This window comes from Chlorocebus sabaeus, chromosome 8 (assembly GCF_047675955.1).
Source record: "Chlorocebus sabaeus isolate Y175 chromosome 8, mChlSab1.0.hap1, whole genome shotgun sequence".
Classification (NCBI taxonomy): Eukaryota; Metazoa; Chordata; class Mammalia; order Primates; family Cercopithecidae; genus Chlorocebus; species Chlorocebus sabaeus.
The window spans coordinates 52,144,154-52,162,592 of NC_132911.1; the positions used below are offsets into that span (position 1 = coordinate 52,144,154).

Consider the following 18,439-nt stretch of genomic DNA (forward strand, 5'->3'; position numbering starts at 1 on the left):
TGACATGGAAGGCCTAGGAGTTTGAGGCTGTAGTGAGCCATGATTGCACCACTGCACTTCAGCCATGGCGACAGAGTCCCTGTCTCAAAACAAACACACAGACACCCATGCACACACACCTCAGCATATGCTTTGATGTCAATAATTGTGTATTATTGACATTATTAATGTCAACAAATAGTGTTCTTGAGAGTGGGGTTGTAACTGATGTTTTTGAAACAGCCAGTGGGGTTATGGGCCCAGTTAGGATTCTGGAACAGTTTTCCTGAGTGTAGAACTGTGATGGGGCTTATGATTCACACTCATTACTTTGCTGGATGAATGTTAAAAGCGGATAGGATGGCAGACCCACTCAGCAAGGAATTCCACCGAGGATGCCTTGAAAGGAGCAGGGGCATACCATCCAGAGCACAAGGCAGAATAAAGTTATCACATGAAGGACTCATTTGCTTGAAAAGACTTGACTTTTCTTAGTGTCTTCAAATATTCTAACAACTTTATAAGGCAGAAAGACTCAGTGATTTCTTTTTTTTTCTTTTTCTTTTTTTTTTCCTGAGACTGTCTCTGTTGCCCAGGCTGGAGTGCAGTGGTGCGATGTCAGCTCATTGCAACCTCTGCCTCCCGGATTCAAGCGATTCTCCTGCCTCTGCCACCTGAGTAACTGGGATTATAGGCTTTCACCACCACGCTGGCTAATTTTTGTATTTTTAGTAGAGATGGGGTTTCACCATGTTGGCCAGGCTGTTCTCGAACTCCTGGACTTAAGTGATCCTCCTGCCTTGACCTCCCAAAGTGCTGGGACTATAGGCATGAGCCACCACACCTGGCTCATTTCTTGTTTTTTTAAAATAAAATTTATTGTGTGTGTTTAAGGTATATATATCATGTTATGAGACATATAGTAAAATGGTTACTGTAGTGAATCAAATTAACATATCCATCATCTTACAGTTACCTGTTTTTCCTTCCTGTGGCAAGAGCAAAAATCCTGACCATAGCAAACTCTTACTAAAAGTCCTCATGGCTGGGTGCAGGCTCATATCTGTAATCCTAGCACTTTGGGAGGCTGAGGCGGACCGATCATTTGAGCCCAGGAGTTCAAGACCAGCCTGGGCAACATGGCAAAACTCCCTCTCTACAAAAAATACAAAAATTACCTTGCATGTTGGCACGCGCCTATAGTCCTAGCTACTTGGGAGGCTAAGGTGGGAAGATTGCTTGAGTCCAGGTGGACGAGGCTGCAGTGAGCTTTGATTTAGCCACTGTGCTCTAGCCTGGGCAATAGAGGGAGACCCTGTTGCAAAAAAAAAGAAGGAAGTCCTCGATCTGCAGACTTGTTCATCCTACATACCTGCTACTTTGTATCCATTGATCTACAGCTCCCTATTTCCTTTCCAGCCCCAACCTTGGTAACCACTGTTTTTATTCTGTCTTCATATTTGACCTCTGTTTTTTTGGAGACGGAGTCTCACACTGTCACCGGGCTGGAGTGCAGTGGCGCCATCTTGGCTCACTGCAGCCTCCACCTCCTGGGTTCAAGCGATTCTCCTGCCTCAGCCTTCCGAGTAGCTGGAATTACAGGTTCCTGCCACCGTGTCTGGCTAATTTTTTTGTATTTTTAGTAGAGATGGGGTTTCACTATGTTGGCCAGGCTGGTCTGGAACTCCTGACCTCATGACCCCCCTGCCTCGGCTTTCCAAAGTGCTGGGATTACAGACGTGAGCCACCGCACTCGTCCTGTTTTCTTTTTTGAAAGATTCCACAGTCCCAATGAATTTAAAATGTCAATTGTAGGTTGTCTTTGGATCCATACTGATGTATATATGAGAGTTTTTTTATAATTATGATCAAAATATAATGTGTTGCTACTAGGTCTCCCCCACTTTTTTTTTTTTTAACTTATACACAATTAATATAATTCATGTAGTTTAAATGACTTTATATAATGTTTTAAATTATGTGACATAGTTTGCCTGAATGTGTACCAATTGACTTCTTTAAGTTTTTGCACTGCCAAATAAACATTTTTGTTCAGATTGCTTTTCCAACCCCCTTCCCTTCATTTATCTATTACTGTGTAACAAATTATATCAAAATTCTGTGGCTTCAAACGATGACTGATTTTTTTCTCATAATATGGGAGTTGACTGGGTGGTTCTGCTGGTTTCACTTAGAGTCACTCATGTGGTTGCATCAAACTGGTGAAGGGATAGGCTTATTGCCTAGGACGCCTTGCTCCCCCTCCCTGCAGCCTCTGCACGTGGCCAGTTAGGACTTCCTCACATCCTGGTGGTGTCAGGGTGTTCAGAATTCTTACATGACAGTTGTCTTCCAAAAGAACAAAAGCAGAAGTTAGCATTCCTCTTAAAAGCGAGTGCCAGAACTGGCCTAGCGTTGCTGCTTCCCTGTTTATTCTTTTTTTGGAAGCAGAGTCTCACTCTGTCACCCAGGCTATAGTGCAGTGGCACAGTCTCGGCTCACTGCTACTTCTGCCTCCCAGGTTCAAGCGATTCTTGTGCCTCAGCCTCCAAAGTAGCTGGACTACAGGTGTGCACCACCATACCCAGCTAATTTTTTTTTTTTGTATTTTTAGTAGAGATGGGGTTTCACCATGTTGGACAGGCTGGTCACAAACTCCTAACCTCAGGTGATCTGCCCACCTTGGCCTCCCAAAGTGCTGGGATTACAGGCATGAGCCACCACACCCTGCCACTGCTTCCCTATTCTATTGATAAAACAGGTAGGAAGGCCTGTGCAACTTCCAGGGGAGGAGGGGTGCGCCTGGGTCTGGAGGGTGGAGGATGGCTCACAGCACTCTGCAGACATTCTTCGCCCTGGTGTTTTGTCCTGAGGGGAAATTTCACACAGTAGCATTTAAGTCAAATCATACTACATATTTAAAAATTCTTGTTTTTTATATATGTGTGTGTGTATACATATATGTGTATGTATATATATGTGTGTATATATATATGTGTGGGTGTATATATATGTGTGTGTGCCTTTTTTTTTTTTTTTTTTTTTTTGAGACTAGGTCTCATTCTGTCTCCTAGGCTGGAGTGCAGTGGCATGATCTTGGCTCACTGCAACGTCCACCTCCCGGGTTCAAGTGATTCTCCTGCCTCAACCTCTGCAGGAGCTGGGACTACAGGCATGCACCACCACGCCAGGCTAAATTTTTGTATTTTTAGTAGAGATGGGGTTTCTCCATGTTGGTCAGGCTGGTCTAGAACTCCCAACCTCAGGTGATCCGCTCGACTCGGCCTCCCAAAGTGCTGGGATGACAGGCTTGAGCCACTGCGCCTGGCAGGGTTTTTGTTTTTTGAGACAGGTTCTTGCTCTGTCACCCAGGCTGGAGTGCAGCGCCACTATCTCAGCTTACCGCAACCTCCGCCTCTGGGGTTCAAGCAATTCTCCTGCCTCAGCCTCCCGAATAGTTGGGCATACAGGCATGTGCCACCATGACCAGCTCATTTTTGTATTTTTAGTAGAAAGGGGCTTTTACTGTGTTGGCTAGGCTCCTCTTGAAATCCTGACCTCAAGTGGTCCACCCCCTTGGCCACCCAAAGTGTGGGATTATAGGTGTGAGCCACTGTGCCAAGCTGATACAGAGTTTTAAAAAATAGTTAAAAAAATTAGCCTGTGCCTGGCGCAGTGGCTCACGCCTGTAATCCCAGCACTTTGGGAAGCTAAGGCGGGTGGATCACTTGAGGTCAGGAGTTCGAGACCAGCCTGGAAACATGGTGAAACCCTGTCTCTACTAAAAATACGGAAATTAGCCGGGCATTGTGGTGGGCGCCTGTAATCCCAGCTACTCAGGAGGCTGAGGCAGGAGAATCACTTAAACTCATGAGGAGGCAGTTGCAGTGAGCTGAGATCATGCCACTGCACTGTAGCCTGGGTGACAGAGTGAGACTCCATCTCAAAAAAAAAAAAAATTGAAAGTTGTGTGCCTTGTAATTATTACTTTTCTCCCTTTGCCTTTAATTTCTTTTTTTATTTTCCAAGACCGAGTCTCACTCTGTCACCCAGGCTAGAGTGCAGTGGCGTGAACAAACATGGCTCACTGAAACCTCTACCTCTCAGGCTCAAGTGATCCTCCTACATTAACCTCCAGAGCAGCTCAGACTACAGATGTGCGCCACCACACCTGACTAATTTTTGCATTTTTTGTAGAGATGGGGTTTTGCCATGTTGCTCAGGCTCGTCTTGAACACCTGGGCTCAAGCGATCCTCCCACCTTGGTGTCCCAAAGTGTTAAGATTACAGCCATGAGCCACTACACCTGGCCAATTTTTTTAAAAAAACATCTTAGGATAGGGTCATGTATGATGTTCTTAAGTAGTGTTCCAGATAAAATGAAGGAAGATTAAAGGAGGAAAATCAGACTTCACCTATTAGTGGGAGGAAAAGCAAAGAATTTGTGGCCATCTTTAATTTGGTACAGAGTATAATGATTCTTGACTCAAAAAAAAAGTGTGTGTGTGTGTGTGTATATATATATATATATATTTTTTTTTTTTTTTTCTTTTGAGACAGAGTCTCAGTCTGTTGCTGAGGAAGGAGTGCAGTGGCGTGGTCTTGGCTCACTGCAACCTCTGCTGCCCGGGTTCAAGCGATTCTCCTGCCTCAGCCTCCCGAGTAGCTTGGATTACAGGCACGTACCACCACGCCCAGCTAATTTTTTGTATCTGTAGTAGAGATGGGGTTTCACCATCTTGGCTAGGCTGGTGTTGAACTCCTGATCTCGTGATCTACCCGCCTCGGCCTCCCAAATGCTGGGATTACAGGCATGAGCCACCGCCCGGCCGACTCAAAACTATTTTTTCAAGTGATGTTGATATGTAATATTTTACATATTTTGTGGGGTACATGTGATGTTTCATTGTGTGCATAGAATGTATAGATCAAATCTCAAGGTATTTGTGGTATCCAGATTCTTGACTCATGACAGATAATATATATAAGGGTTGGCCAGGCGTAGTGGCTCGCGCCTGTAATCCCAACACTTTGGGAGGCCGAGGCGGGCGGATCACGAGGTCAGGAGTTTGAGACCAGCCTGGCCAACATGGCGAAACCCCGTCTCTACTAAAAATACAAAAATTAGCCAGGCATTGTGGCAGGCACCTGTAATCCCAGCTACTGCGGAGGCTGAGGCAGGAGGATCACTTGAAACCCGGAGGCAAAGGTTGCAGTGAGCCAAGATCGTGCCATTGCACTCTGTCCTGGGCGATAGAGCAAGACTCTGTCTCTAAAAAGAAAAATACATATATGGGTTATGAAGTCTTAGGAAGTGACATTTTGGGCATCAGAGGGATAGGTTGTTTCTTTTAGAATCAGTTTATGAAAGGCTAAGGCTTTAGAAATAATGTGTTTCAGCAGGAATTCTGACTAGGGATAGAGGTGGGGGACGGAGGCAAGGCGATAGGATTTCTCCTTTCTTTTGCCTCTTCTACCCAGGGCAGTGGGTTGCCTTCCTGTGCTAGACTCTTGTGTGTTGGTCATTGAGATATACTGGGGTAGACAAAAAGTTGTATATATATCACTGATATGGTTTAGTCGAAGTATGCAAAGTATAAAAAGAAAACACTTCGCTCAGTCATCTAGTTAGGTTCTTAGTAGAGCAAAACTCTCACTTTATGCTTTTACCTCCTTTTTCTCGCTTCTACTCTAATCGTGGTTTCTGTGTCTTGATGCGCTGCTGAACATTAAGCTCCACAAGAGCAGGACTTCGACTATCACGGCAAGATCAGGGGCCTAGCCACAATTCTTTGGCTCACGGTAGACATTTGGTGCTGTTTAAATGGAAATAAATAAATAAAACCAAAGAATTACAACAGTAAAATGAACCACAACTTTCTCAGTCAACTGAGTGCTTAGCACTTCATCCTCTTTCTTGGTCTTTTATAACAGCTGATACTTTTCTCCTCCTCTTACCTCCCAATCCATTCCCACGTTGCAGCAAAGTGAAGTTTATGTCCTCCCTGAATCCTCATTACTGCAGATAAAGGCTGAATTGCTAAGGGTGCCCTTCCAGGCCATTTCTGACTCTTTGCTCTCATACTCAGTTGCAGTCCCCAAACATTGCCCAGCATTCTGTCTCTCTTTTGTAATGTCCTCCCCACGCCTTTTTTTTGGCTCCACCCGCCCAGTCTTCCCTTTTCTTTTTAAATATTTCGAACACCAGAAAAATATGTGAATATACATGTACTCACCCTGGCTGTTCACATTCTAATAAATTCTTGCTTCAGATTGTTTTTTGGAAATAGAACATTTCTAGTACATTTAAAGTCCTATTTTCCCTTCTAAGTCCTAGGCCACTTTCTCTTTGCCCAGAGGTCATCAATATCCTGATTTTTTATTATTTGTATTTATTTATTTATTTTGAGACAGAGTTGGACTCTGTCACCCAAAATGGAGTGTAGTGGCGTGATCTTGGCTTACTACAACCTCTGCTCCCTGTTCAAGTGATCCTCCCGCCTTAGCCTCCTGAGTATCTGGAACTACAGGTGCATACCACCATGCCCAGCTAATTATTATTATTATTATTATTATTATTATTATTTTTTGAGATGCAGTCTTGCTCTCTCTCCCAGGCTGGAGTGCAGTGGCGCAGTCTTGGCTTACTGCAACCTCCGCCTCTCGGGTTCAACTGATTCTCCTGCCTCAGCCTCCCAGGTAGCTGGGACTACAGGCGCATGCCACCATGCCTGGCTAATTCTTTTGTATTTTTAGTAGAGATGGGGTTTCACCATGTTGGCCAGGTTGGTCTCAAACTCCTGACCTCAAATGATCCGCCTGCCTCAGCCTTTCAAAGTGCTGGGATTACAGGTGTGAGCTACCACGGCCAGCCTCCCAGCTAATTTTTTGTATTTTTAGTAGAGACAGGGTTTCACAGTGTTGACCAGGCTGGTGTCGAACTCAAGTGATTTGCCCATTTCAGTCTCCCAAAGTGTTGGGATTACAGGCATGAGCCAGCACACCTGGCCCAATAGTCCTGATTTTTTTTTTTTTTTTTTTTTTTTTTTGAGGCAGAGTCTTGCTCTGTCACCCAGGCTGAAGTGCAGTGGCGTGATCTCAGCTCACCGCAACCTCTGCCTCCTGGGCTCATGCGATTCTCCTGCCTCAGGAGAAGTTTTAGTAGAGACAGGTTTGTATTTTTAGTAGAGATGGGTTTTACCACGTTGACCAGGCTGGTGTCAAACTCCTGCCCTCAGGTGATCCACCTGCCTTGGCCTCCTAAAGTGTTGGGATTACAGGCGTGAGCCACTGTGCCTCGCCCGACCCCTGATTTTTAAATATCTTTTCCACTAACACCTTTATACTTTTTGCTACATATGTATATACATATAAAAACTACATTTGTTTAGAGCTTCTATACCAGTGTATTCTAACTGCAGCAGTGAATGAACTTCCAATATCTACATCTTTGCCCAGATAAAGAATTATCAGACTTAATATTTGTCAGTTTGGTGGCTAGAATAAGCTGTTACGTTTCCCTGATTACTGATGAGGTTGAGCATATTTTTATGTTTGTTGGTCATTACTGTTTTCTGTAAACCTTATTCCTAATATGTTCTCATTGTTCTCTAGGGTTTTCTTTTCCTTACTGATTTCTAGGAGGAATTCTTTCTGTATTTTGAATAACATTCTTGTCTGCTGTTTGTTATTCATATCTTTTTTCAGTCTGTGGCTTATCTTTTCATTTAATTTGCCTATAATTGATTTTTATATATACTATGAGATCAGATTGGGTTCTAATTTTATTTTTCCATATTGGTAAAATGTTCCAACACCATTAACTTTTCCTACTTTTTTTTTTTCTCTTTTAAGACAGGGTTTCACTCTGTGGCCCAGGCTGGAGTGCAGTGGTGTGATCACAGATCACTGCAGCCTTGACCTCCCTGGGCTCAGGTGATCCTCGCCTCCTGAATAGCTGGGACCACAGGCATGTGCCAGCCACCACACCTGGCTAATTTTTGTATTTTTTTTAGAGATGGGGTCTTGCCATGTTGCCCAGGCTGGTTTCCAGCTCCTGGGCTCAGTTGATTGGCCCACCTTGGCCTCTCAGAGTGCTGGGTTTACAAGTGTGAGCCACCATGCCTAGCCTTTTCTACTTTTTTTTTGTTTGTTCTCTTTTGAAATAACTTTAGATTTGCAGAAAAGTTACGTATGTAGTACGAAGGATTCCCATATACCTTCATGCAGATCCATCAAATATTAATGTTTAACATTTTTGCTTGCTCTTGTGTGTACTCTCTTCCCCCCTCCCTCCACATTCGATTTCGTTTTTTGGGGGAACCATTCAAGAGTAAGTTAACAGATACTGTCTCTTCACCCCTACATACTTCAACTAGGACATTTTCTTACAATATAATTGTTAAAACCAGGAAATTAATATTGAGAAAGGACTGTTATCTACCAGCCCTATTCAGATTTCACCACTACTGTTCTTTAAAGCAAAATAATGACAATAATATTTTTCCTGATAACCAAGGTTGCATTTACTTGTCATGCCTCTAGTCTCTTTACTGACTTTTAGTGTTGCCTCTACTAAAAAGCACATTTTCATATATGATATGTCTGCTTTGGGGCTTTTCTTTTTCGTTAGTCTGTTCATTTCTGCACTAATTCCGTATTTTCTTAATGATTTCTTTAGCTGATGAGGAAGTCTTAAAATCTAGGAAAGTGTCCCCTCTGTTTTGTTTTCTTTTTTTGTTTTGTTTTTGTTTTCGAGACAGTCTTGCTCTGTCTCCCAGGCAGGGGCTTGATCTTGGCTCACTTCAACCTCCACCTCCTGGGTTCAAGCGATTCTCCTGCCTCCGCCTCCCATGTTGCTGGTTGGGATTACAGGTGTGCACCACCATGCCTGGCTAAATTTTGTATTTTTAGTAGAGATAGGGTTTCATCATGTTGGCCAGGCTGGTCTTTTTTTTTTTTCTTTTGTGAGATGGAGTCTCGCTCTTTCGCCCAGGGTAGAGTGCAGTGGCGTGATCTCAGCTCACTGCAAGCTCTGCCTTCCGGGTTCACGCCATTCTCCTACCTCAGCCTCCGGAGTAGCTGGGACTACAGGCACCCGCCACCACGCCTGGCTAATTTTTGGTATTTTTAGTAGAGACGGGGTTTCACCGTGTTAGCCAGGATGGTCTCGATCTCCTGATCTCCTGATCCACCTGCCTTGACCTCCCAAAGTGCTAGGATTACAGGCGTGAGCCACTGTGCCTGGCCTTTTTTTTTTTTTTTTTTTTTTTTTTTTTTTTTTTTTTTTTTTAAAGACAGAGCCTCGCTCTGTCGCCTAGGCTGGAATGCAGTGGTGCAATCTCGGCTCACTGCAGCCTCTGCCTCTGGAACATTAAATGTTCCAGACCAGTCTGGTCAACATAGTGAAACTCCATCTTTACTGAAAATACAAAAATTAGCCGGGCATGGTGGCGCACGCCTGAAATCCCAGCTATTTGAGAAGCTGAGGCAGGAGAATAGCTTGAACCTGGGAGGTGGACGTTGCCTTGGCTACGAGCGAGACTCTCTCATACACACAAAATAACACAGCAGGTGTATGAGGAACTTTAAATGTCTTTCCTAACTTACTGTATGCAAATAAAAGTAGATACTTAAGAAATTGTCTAAAAATATTTAGTAAACCCATTTCTACACAGACAAATTAAAAGTTCTGAGAAATCAGGCTAAAATAACCTCAAATTTATAAGGTTTGATTAATATTTACCTTTGCATATACACAAAAGCAAAAAAAGTTAGGAATACTTTCAATTTCAATAAATTGAAATCAAATACAAATTTTGACTCCCTAAACTGAATAAACTCTTAAAAAGCAGACACATTTTACTTGTGTAAACACTCTTTTTTTTTTAAACGGAATTTCACTCTTGTTGCCCAGGCTGGAGTGCAATGGTGTCATCTCGGCTCACCGCAACCTACACCTTCCGGGTTCAAGCGATTCTCCTGCCTCAGCCTCCCAAGTAGCTGGGATTACAGGCATGCACCACCACGCCCGGCTAATTTTGTATTTCAAGTAGAGATGGGGTTTCTCCACGTTGGTCACGCTGGTCACGAACTCGCGATCTGACAGATTCTGTTTTCACATGCCCCTACATGGGTAGGACTGCTTCAGGATTCTAAAAGACAGTACCTTCTGGTGCACTTTCTAAGATGGAACATAATTCTACTCTTTAAAAATCATTAGAGAGTATGTATTAATGAACTTTGGCTTTTATTAACTTTCTGGTCATGGCTGTTTGTTTGATGCAGAGTCCTTGACTGTAACAGAAACTTCAAGTAGGGGAAACGTTCACTTTCTAACGATTTCCTTATGATTGATTGACATGTCAGTATAAAATGGATGAGGAATTATACACGTGTTGTATACTGCTATTAATGTTTGGTACAGTGCTTTCTTTAGGGTTTTCATTTTGAGGGGTTGTTAGATCCAGCATTTTCTGGAGCAGAATGCCTTTTAAAGGGAATTTTGTCTTTTTGGGAGATAATTTATAAAAGTTAATTTGGAAAAAGCTGAATTTAAATATGTGTAGCTCTTATAATTATGAGCTTTTTACATTTACACTGACGTTCTTTTGTATAGGAGTTAAAGTTCCTCGTAATTTTCGCTTGTTGGAAGAACTTGAAGAAGGACAAAAAGGAGTAGGCGATGGTACGGTTAGCTGGGGCCTTGAAGATGATGAAGATATGACACTTACAAGGTGGACAGGCATGATTATTGGGCCACCAAGGGTCAGTGTTATAAATTATATTTTTTCTATTAATACTTATTGTTACTTTAGAGTTAACATTTAATTTTATACTATTGATATTAAAATAAGCAATTATGATAACTTCTAAAATAGTTCATTTTTATTTATTTTGTTTACATTTATTGATGCTTCCCATGTGCAGGATATAATCCTTGATTATGTAGAGGATTGCGGGGAGGAAGGTTGATACGGTCATTGCCATCAAAGTTTTGCAGTTTAGTAAAGGAGAAAAAATCAGTACAAATTGACAGATTCTAAATATGACAGAGCAAGTTCACTGCGGGACTTTAGAATATGTTTCTTCTAGCTGGAATAATTGAGGAAGGCTGAACAGTGGAGGAAGTTGCCTTTGGAATGAGCGCTAAAGGACTGACTGGTAGGATTTCAGAAGGTGGTGATGGGGATGGAGAACATTCCAGATAGAGAGGACAAAAGGTGAGGAAATGGAGGGGGTATGTGGGGAGAGCAGTCATTTTGACGTAACATGTTACTAACCTCTGGTGTGAACCTGAGGGTTTCTAAATTGGTTTGCATTGAGTGCACATTGCTATTTGCCCTCTGACACTTCACATGCCATAGAAATGCTGTAGGTCTCAGTTTCTTCATCTATAAAAAGTCTATGATTCTTGCACTTTTTTCTAGTATGGTTGGCAACTGGCCCATTGTACTTTGTCTTAGGTCTTTCTTGGGTTTATGAAGTTTTATTTTTACTCAAAGTCTTTTTATCTAGCTTGGGATTTTTTTAATTTTTATTTATTTATTTATTTTTTTACGTTGCATTCCTTACTTAATGGTCCCATCCACTGCACTCCTTGCAGCGAATCTTTGAAATGTGTGTCTGTAATGTTTTTGGCTTGTTGGAAAGAGCACACATTTGAAGGGTTTTTCAAGTCTTTGGTTTTGTATACTGGTTGCTACCTTATGATGAGAGCATTTCAACGGTTTTGCTCTTGGGTAGAGTTTAGAGTTCCTTATGATGATGATGATGATGATGATGATTATTATTGAGACAATATCTTGTTCAGTCACCCAGGCAGTGGTGTGATCTCAGCATACTGCAGTCTCAGCCTCCTGGGCTCAAGCGATCCTTCCACCTCAGCCTCCTGAGGTGTTGTGCACCACCACTGCTGGCTAATATTTGTAGTTTTTGTAGAGAGGGGGTTTCACCATGTCGGCCAGGCTGGTCTCAAACTCCTGGCCTCAAGTGATCCACCTGCCTTGGCCTCCCAAAATGCTGGGATTATAGGTGTGAGCCACCGCACCCAGCCCCTCCTGATTATTACAAAAGAAAAATGTATCAGGTAATTAGCAACATTAATTATAGAGAATGAATTAGTGTGTTTTATGTTGTTTTCTGGTGTTCCTTTGCAAAATTCATGCACACTCCTAAACTGATAGGCTCCCTGTGTACCTTGCTCTATTTTTTCCTAAAGACATTTGAGGAAGGAAATATAATATTGATGGATAGAGTTCCTTATAACTTGGTATGCATAATGAAAACCTTGATTTTCACTGCCTGTGAACATTATTACTATGGTCTGTTTGGTTAAAAAAAGTGCTTATAATTGATGAACATTCTGACTTACTGATTTGAAGATTTAACAGTCAGAACTTGGTAGAATATAAATTTGGAATTATTTAGATTTGGTTTTTCTCCAGTCACTGCCTGCAGCAGACTTTATTCTTTAAGAATGTTTTGGAGCTTGTGATGAGTTCATCAGTGGTCTTGTGGGCTGACCCACAGCACAGTTCCTAGCTGTGGTAGACCGGCTCCTGCTTGGTCTTTCACCCGGTTGGGGCCCCCTGCAGGATGCCCCAACTGGTTGCCATTCCTGGTGTCACTGAACCTCAGGAAACTCCATCCACTGGGATGGGGGTGAAGGCTGCTTCTCCACAACTCTCTCCTCGCTCAAGGGGCACAGGGCACACTGACAAGATGCTATGGCGGTCCTCCACTCTCAGTGATTGGTGGTTTTGGAGCTGCAGGGGAGAAAAGGTCGTAATAGCTTTTCCTCACTTGTCTCAAGCTTCATGGCTGAGGCACTTATAATAAAAGGCAGAGAAAAGCATACAAATTTATTTAAGTTTTACATGACATGGGAACATTCAGAAAGGAAGACCCAAAGAAACGGAAACCTGCGTATTTTTATGCTAAATTTGGTGAAGAGTGGACAGTAATGCAACAGCGTGATTGGATCTGATGGTAACACTCTAGGTAATAAACTAGGGGAACTTACCAGGGCCTGTTTGTTCAGATTATTCCTGTGTCTATGGATTTCATTCCTTTCTTGGCATAAGACAAGACCCCTTTGGAGTGGTTCTCATGACCTACTTCATGGGGAGGTCAGCTAGATTTTAGGGTCTGCTTCAGAGGAGAAGGGGCGAAGGTAAGGTAAGAGTAACCTTGCTTCTGCTGTTTTCTTAAGTGCCAAGGTGCCGTATTTTGGGATAGTGTGTCTTGAACCTCATCAGAGACCCGCTCACTTCGTTTGAGTGCCAGGCAGAGGTAGGAGGGTGTGCCCTGCAAAGGCACAGGCTTCTTCTGGAGCTGGCCTCTGCTCACCACCTGATGATCTTCTCTGCATCACCCTCTCTCAGTTCTCTTGAAGGCAGGAGGTTATAGCGGGTATATTCAGTTGCCTTTTCATAAAACAGGCAGGAGTTGGTGTCTTACCACAGTTGTTTTCTCCTTAGAAGGTGAGATGTTGAGAACAGTTTTATCTCCAGGGTAGAGTACCTACATCTCGCCAGAAGAAAAGGAAGACTTTTTTGTTTGTTTGTTTGTTTTTGAGACGGAGTTTGGTTCTTGTTGCCCAGGCTGGAGTGCAATGGTGTGATCTTGACTCACCGCAACCTCTGCCTCCCAGGTTCAAGTGGTTCTCCTGCCTCAGCCTCCCTAGTAGCTGGGATTACAGGCATATGCCACCACACCCAGCTAATTTTGTATTTTTTTTTTTTTTTTTTTTTTTTTGAGACGGAGTCTTGCTCAGTCGCTCAGGCTGCAGTGCAGTGGTGCGATCTCAGCTCGCCACCGCATCTGCCTCCCGGGTTCACGGCATTCTCTTGCCTCAGCCTCCTGAGTAGCTGGGACTATAGAGACCCACCACCATGCCCTTTTAATTTTTTGTATTTTTAGTAGAGACGGGGTTTCACTGTGTTAGCCAGAATGATCTCGATCTCCTGACCTCGTGATCCGCCCGCCTCGGCCTCCCAGAGTGCTGGGATTACATGCGTGAGCCACTGTGCCTGGCCTAATTTTGTAGTTTTAGTAGAGATGGGGTTTCTCCATGTTGGTCAGGCTGGTCTCAGCCTGACCTCAGGTGATCTGCCCACCTTGGCCCTCCCAAAGTGCTGGGATTACAGGTGTGAACCACCGTGCTGGTCGAGAGGGGGAAGACTTTTAACATATTGTTACATGGTTGGTTGTTTTTTATTTTTGTTTTGTTTTATTTTGAGATAGTCTCACTCTGTCACCCAGGCTCGAGTGTAGTGGCCCGATCACAGCTCACAGCCTTAACCCCCTGGGCTCAAGCAATCCTCCCACCTCAGCCTTCTGAGTAGCTGGGACTATAGGGGCACACCACCATACCTGGCTAATTTGTGTGTGTGTGTGTATAGAGACAGGGGTCTCACTATGTTGACATGATGGGTCTCAAACTCCTGGGCTCAAATGGCCCTCATGCCTTGGCTTGCCAAAGTGCTAGGATTATAGGCATGAACCACTGTGCCTGGCCAGTTGTTTTTTAGTTTTTATACTTTATTGACTAAAGGTCCCTCTTTTTTTTTTTTTTTTTCTTGAGATGGAGTTTCGCTCTTGTTGCCCAGGCTGGAGTGCAATGGCGTGATCTTGGCTCACCGCAACCTCTGCCTCCCAGGTTCAAGCGATTCTCCTGCCTCAGGCTACCAAGTAGCTGGGATTACAGGCATGCACCACCATGCCCAGCTAATTTTGTAGTTTTAGTAGAGATGGGGTTTCTCCATGTTGGTCAGGCTGGTCTCGAACTCCCGACCTCAGGTGATCTGCTTGCTCAGCCTCCCAAAGTGTTAGGATTACAGGTGTGAGCCACCGCATCCAGCCAGATCCCTCATTTTTTATGTTCTAGTATTTATTTGGATTTATATGATTAGCAGTTTTTCTTTTCTGTGTTTCTGTGTTCAGTTTTCTGAAGCAATATTTGTTGTCACTAGAGTTTAGTACTTTTTCAAGTTTTCTCATATGTAAATGAAGGTACTGTCTCCATCTTTAAAATAGAAACAGTATGAGAATTAAGTGAAATAATGATTACATAATAGGAGAATACCTGAGTACTTGACTTAGTAAATATTAGTTTGTTTTTCTCCTCTTTTTTTTTTTTGCTCTTGCTTTTTGTTAGATAACAGGAAAACTTGGCTGTTAATGTAATTTTTTTTTTGAGACAGTCTTGCTCTGCCACCCAGGCTGGAGTGCAGTGGCTTGATGTCAGCTCACTGCAGCCGCCACCTCCTGAGTTCAGATGATTCTCCTGCCTCAGCCTCCCGACTAGCTGGGATTACAGGCATGTGCTACCAATTTTTGTCTTTTTAGTAGAGACGAGGTTTCACCATGTTGGTCAGTCTGGTCTCGAACTCCTGACCTCAGGCAGTATGCCTGCCTTTGGCTTCCCAAAGTGCTGGGATTATAGGCATGAGCCACCATGCCCAGCCTGTTAATTTAAAATTTAGAGGGGATAAAATCAAAGGTGTCAGTAGTTAGGGTGATATTTACTGTAAGCATTGGATTAGATTAATAGGCTATCTTTGGGATTAAATTTTTTTTCTTTTTCTTTTTGAGACGGACGGAGTCTCACTCTGTCACCCAGGCTGGAGTGCAGTGGCACAGTCTCAGCTCACTGCAAACTCCGCCTCCTGGGTTCATGCCATTCTCCTGCCTCAGCCTCCCGAGTAGCTGGGACTACAGGCGCCCACCACCGCACCGAGCTAATTTTTTGTATTTTTAATAGAGATGGGGTTTCACCGTGGTCTCGATCTTCTGACTTGTGATCTGCCTCAGCCCCCCAAAGTGTTGGGATTACAGGTGTGAGCCACCGTGCCCAGCCTAAAATTTTTTTTCTTAACATAAAATCCTTCAGAAAAGAGCTTTGTTTTTTTGTTTGTTTGTTTGTTTTTTAACTTAAAAGGAATTGAGGTAGAATTTACATGTAGTGAAATGCACAGATGTGCTGTGAGTTTGACAAATATAGCTTACCCCTACGGAAATACAGAACATTCCCGTCATTCCAGAAAGCTCCCTGTGCCCTTTCCCACACCCACCCCTGCTTCCTGCACCTGAGAGATTTGCATGTTGTCGAGCTTTGATAAGTAGGGTCATGTAGTGTGTACACTTACGGTTCTCGTCTTTACTCAGCATGAAGTCTGAGCAATTCAGTTGTGTTATCTCAGGTAGTAGGAGTGTGTTTCTTTTTATTGTTGAATAGTATTTTACTATATGGATATACCACAGTGTGTTTATCAATTTTTTTAATGGACATTTGGATTTAATCTACATTATTGCTTTTACAAATAAAGCTGCTATGGGCATTCTTGTAGAAGTCTCTTTGTGAACATGTTTGTTTCCATTTCGTTTGGGTAAATGCCTAGGAATAGGATTGCTGTATCAGGGCCGGACGCGGTGGCTTGCGCCGGTAATCCCAGCACTTTGGGAGGCCGAGGCGGGCAGATCACAAGGTCAGGAGATCGAGACCATCCTAGCTAACACGGTGAAACCCCGTCTCTACTAAAAATACCAAAAATTCCAGGCGTGGTGGCGGGTGCCTGTAGTCCCAGCTACTTGGGAGGCTGAGGCAGGAGAATGGCGTGAACCCGGGAGGTGGAGCTTGCAGTGAGTGAGTCGAGATCGCTCCACTGCACTCCAACCTGGGCAACAGCAAGACTCCGTCTCAAAAAAAAAAAAAAAAAGAATTGCTCTATCATAGGGGTGTCTGATATGCATCCAGATTGGAGAACCACAGCCAAGATAATCTTTAGATCTATCTGATTTTAGTCATTTTTATATATTGAAAGTGCTGGGGATATTATTAATATTTGCTTGCTATTAATCTCAGATAAGTTTTATATAGCTTTTTTTCTTAAAAATATTGAAATATTTAATAACATACATATAAGATTGTTGCATAGGTTTTACATTAGAGTAGTTTTTTTTTTTTTTTTTTTTTTTGAGACGGAGTCTGGCTCTGTTGCCCAGGCTGGAGTGCAGTGGCCGGATCTCAGCTCACTGCAAGCCCCGCCTCCCGGGTTCACGCCATTCTCCTGCCTCAGCCTCCCGAGTAGCTGGGAGTACAGGCGCCCGCCACCTCGCATGGCTAATTTTTTTTTGTATTTTAGTAGAGACGGGGTTTCACCGTGTTAGCCAGGATGGTCTCGATCTCCTGACCTCGTGATCCGCCCGTCTCGGCCTCCCAAAGTGCTGGGATTACAGGCTTGAGCCACCGCGCCCAGCCTAAAGTAGTTTAATACTGCAAATCTGACCTCCATTTGGATAGCTCTTGTTTATGGGGACAGGATCAGTTTGAGTAGGTACGATCTGTAGATGGTTGATTAGCTTCCTCCCTCTCTGGTCTTATTCAGCAGCCAGCAGGTATTAAATTTTTCACTTTCATTTATTTATGTATATATTTTTATGTTATTTTAATTATAATTTAGAAAATTTATTAAAATTTCAATAATTATAAATTCTCTTTAAAACAATTTTTTTCTTTTTAATCTCCTGAGTCAAGGTGAGGATTCATTTATTTTTTTTTTGGTATTTTTTTTTTCTTTTGAGACGGAGTCTTGCTGTGTTGCCCGGGCTGGAGTGCAGTGGCCGGATCTCAGCTCTCTGCAAGCTCCCCCTCCCGGGTTTACGCCATTCTCCTGCCTCAGTCTCCCGTGTAGCTGGGACTACAGGTGCCCGCCACCTCGCCCAGCTAGTTTTTTGTATTTTTTAGTAGAGACAGGGTTTCACCGTGTTAGCCGGGATGGTCTCGATCTCCTGACCTCGTGATCTGCCCATCTTGGCCTCCCAAAGTGCTGGGATTACAGGCTTGAGCCACCGCGCCCGGCCAAGGATTCGTTTATTTTTTACTTTGCTGTTTTAATGGTACACTAATAAGTTAACCAAGTGAACAAAAGCCATAGGAGAAAGAAGAGCTAATTTATAGGCATGAAAATAAGCCCTGGATAATCTAGAAGCTTTAAGTTTGATACCTATTTGAAAATGATGTGTAAACATAAAGTTTGCTATTGTTTCTCTGAATTCAGATAATGGGATTTAATGAACCTCAAAATTAATGAAGTAGCAACGTAAGTATAACTAACAGGAGACATAAAATAATTATGTTTTATTGCTGCACAATGGTATAATGTGGTGTTTTCTTTTTTGCTAGAAGTTATTGATTGCCATATTAAGTAGGATGATCATATAATTTGTTATCCAACAAGACCCTTTTGAGAATGAAAACAGGCACTATTAATAGTCAATTCTGGAACAATAGGAATAAGCAGAACTGTTGTGTAAAACAGAAACCTCATATATGTTTGACACAAGTCTCAAGTAGCCCCTCCCTTTACAATGTAAACTTTTTAGCAAAATCTAAATTTAAGTGGTTTGGTTTTTCCTTTTTCCTTCTTCCTTCTAATTTGTTACAGGCATCATTTTT

At 43.0% G+C, this 18,439-nt stretch overlaps 1 protein-coding gene across 7 annotated transcripts in view; it reads left to right on the forward strand.

Annotated features, from left to right (window-relative positions):
- Positions 1 to 18,439, forward strand: part of UBE2V2 (ubiquitin conjugating enzyme E2 V2) — a 58,853-nt gene that overhangs the window by 22,964 nt on the left and 17,450 nt on the right. For 4 of the 7 annotated variants that reach the window (XM_008000568.3, XM_073018072.1, XM_073018073.1 and 1 more), the window contains one exon: positions 10,598 to 10,746. In XM_008000568.3, coding sequence (XP_007998759.1) covers positions 10,598 to 10,746 — 149 coding nt within the window. Of the gene's footprint in view, positions 1 to 4,539; positions 4,658 to 9,895; positions 10,205 to 10,597; positions 10,747 to 18,439 lie in introns of those variants that run through there. The other 3 variants (XM_073018069.1, XM_073018070.1, XM_008000570.3) reach the window with 3 other exon arrangements.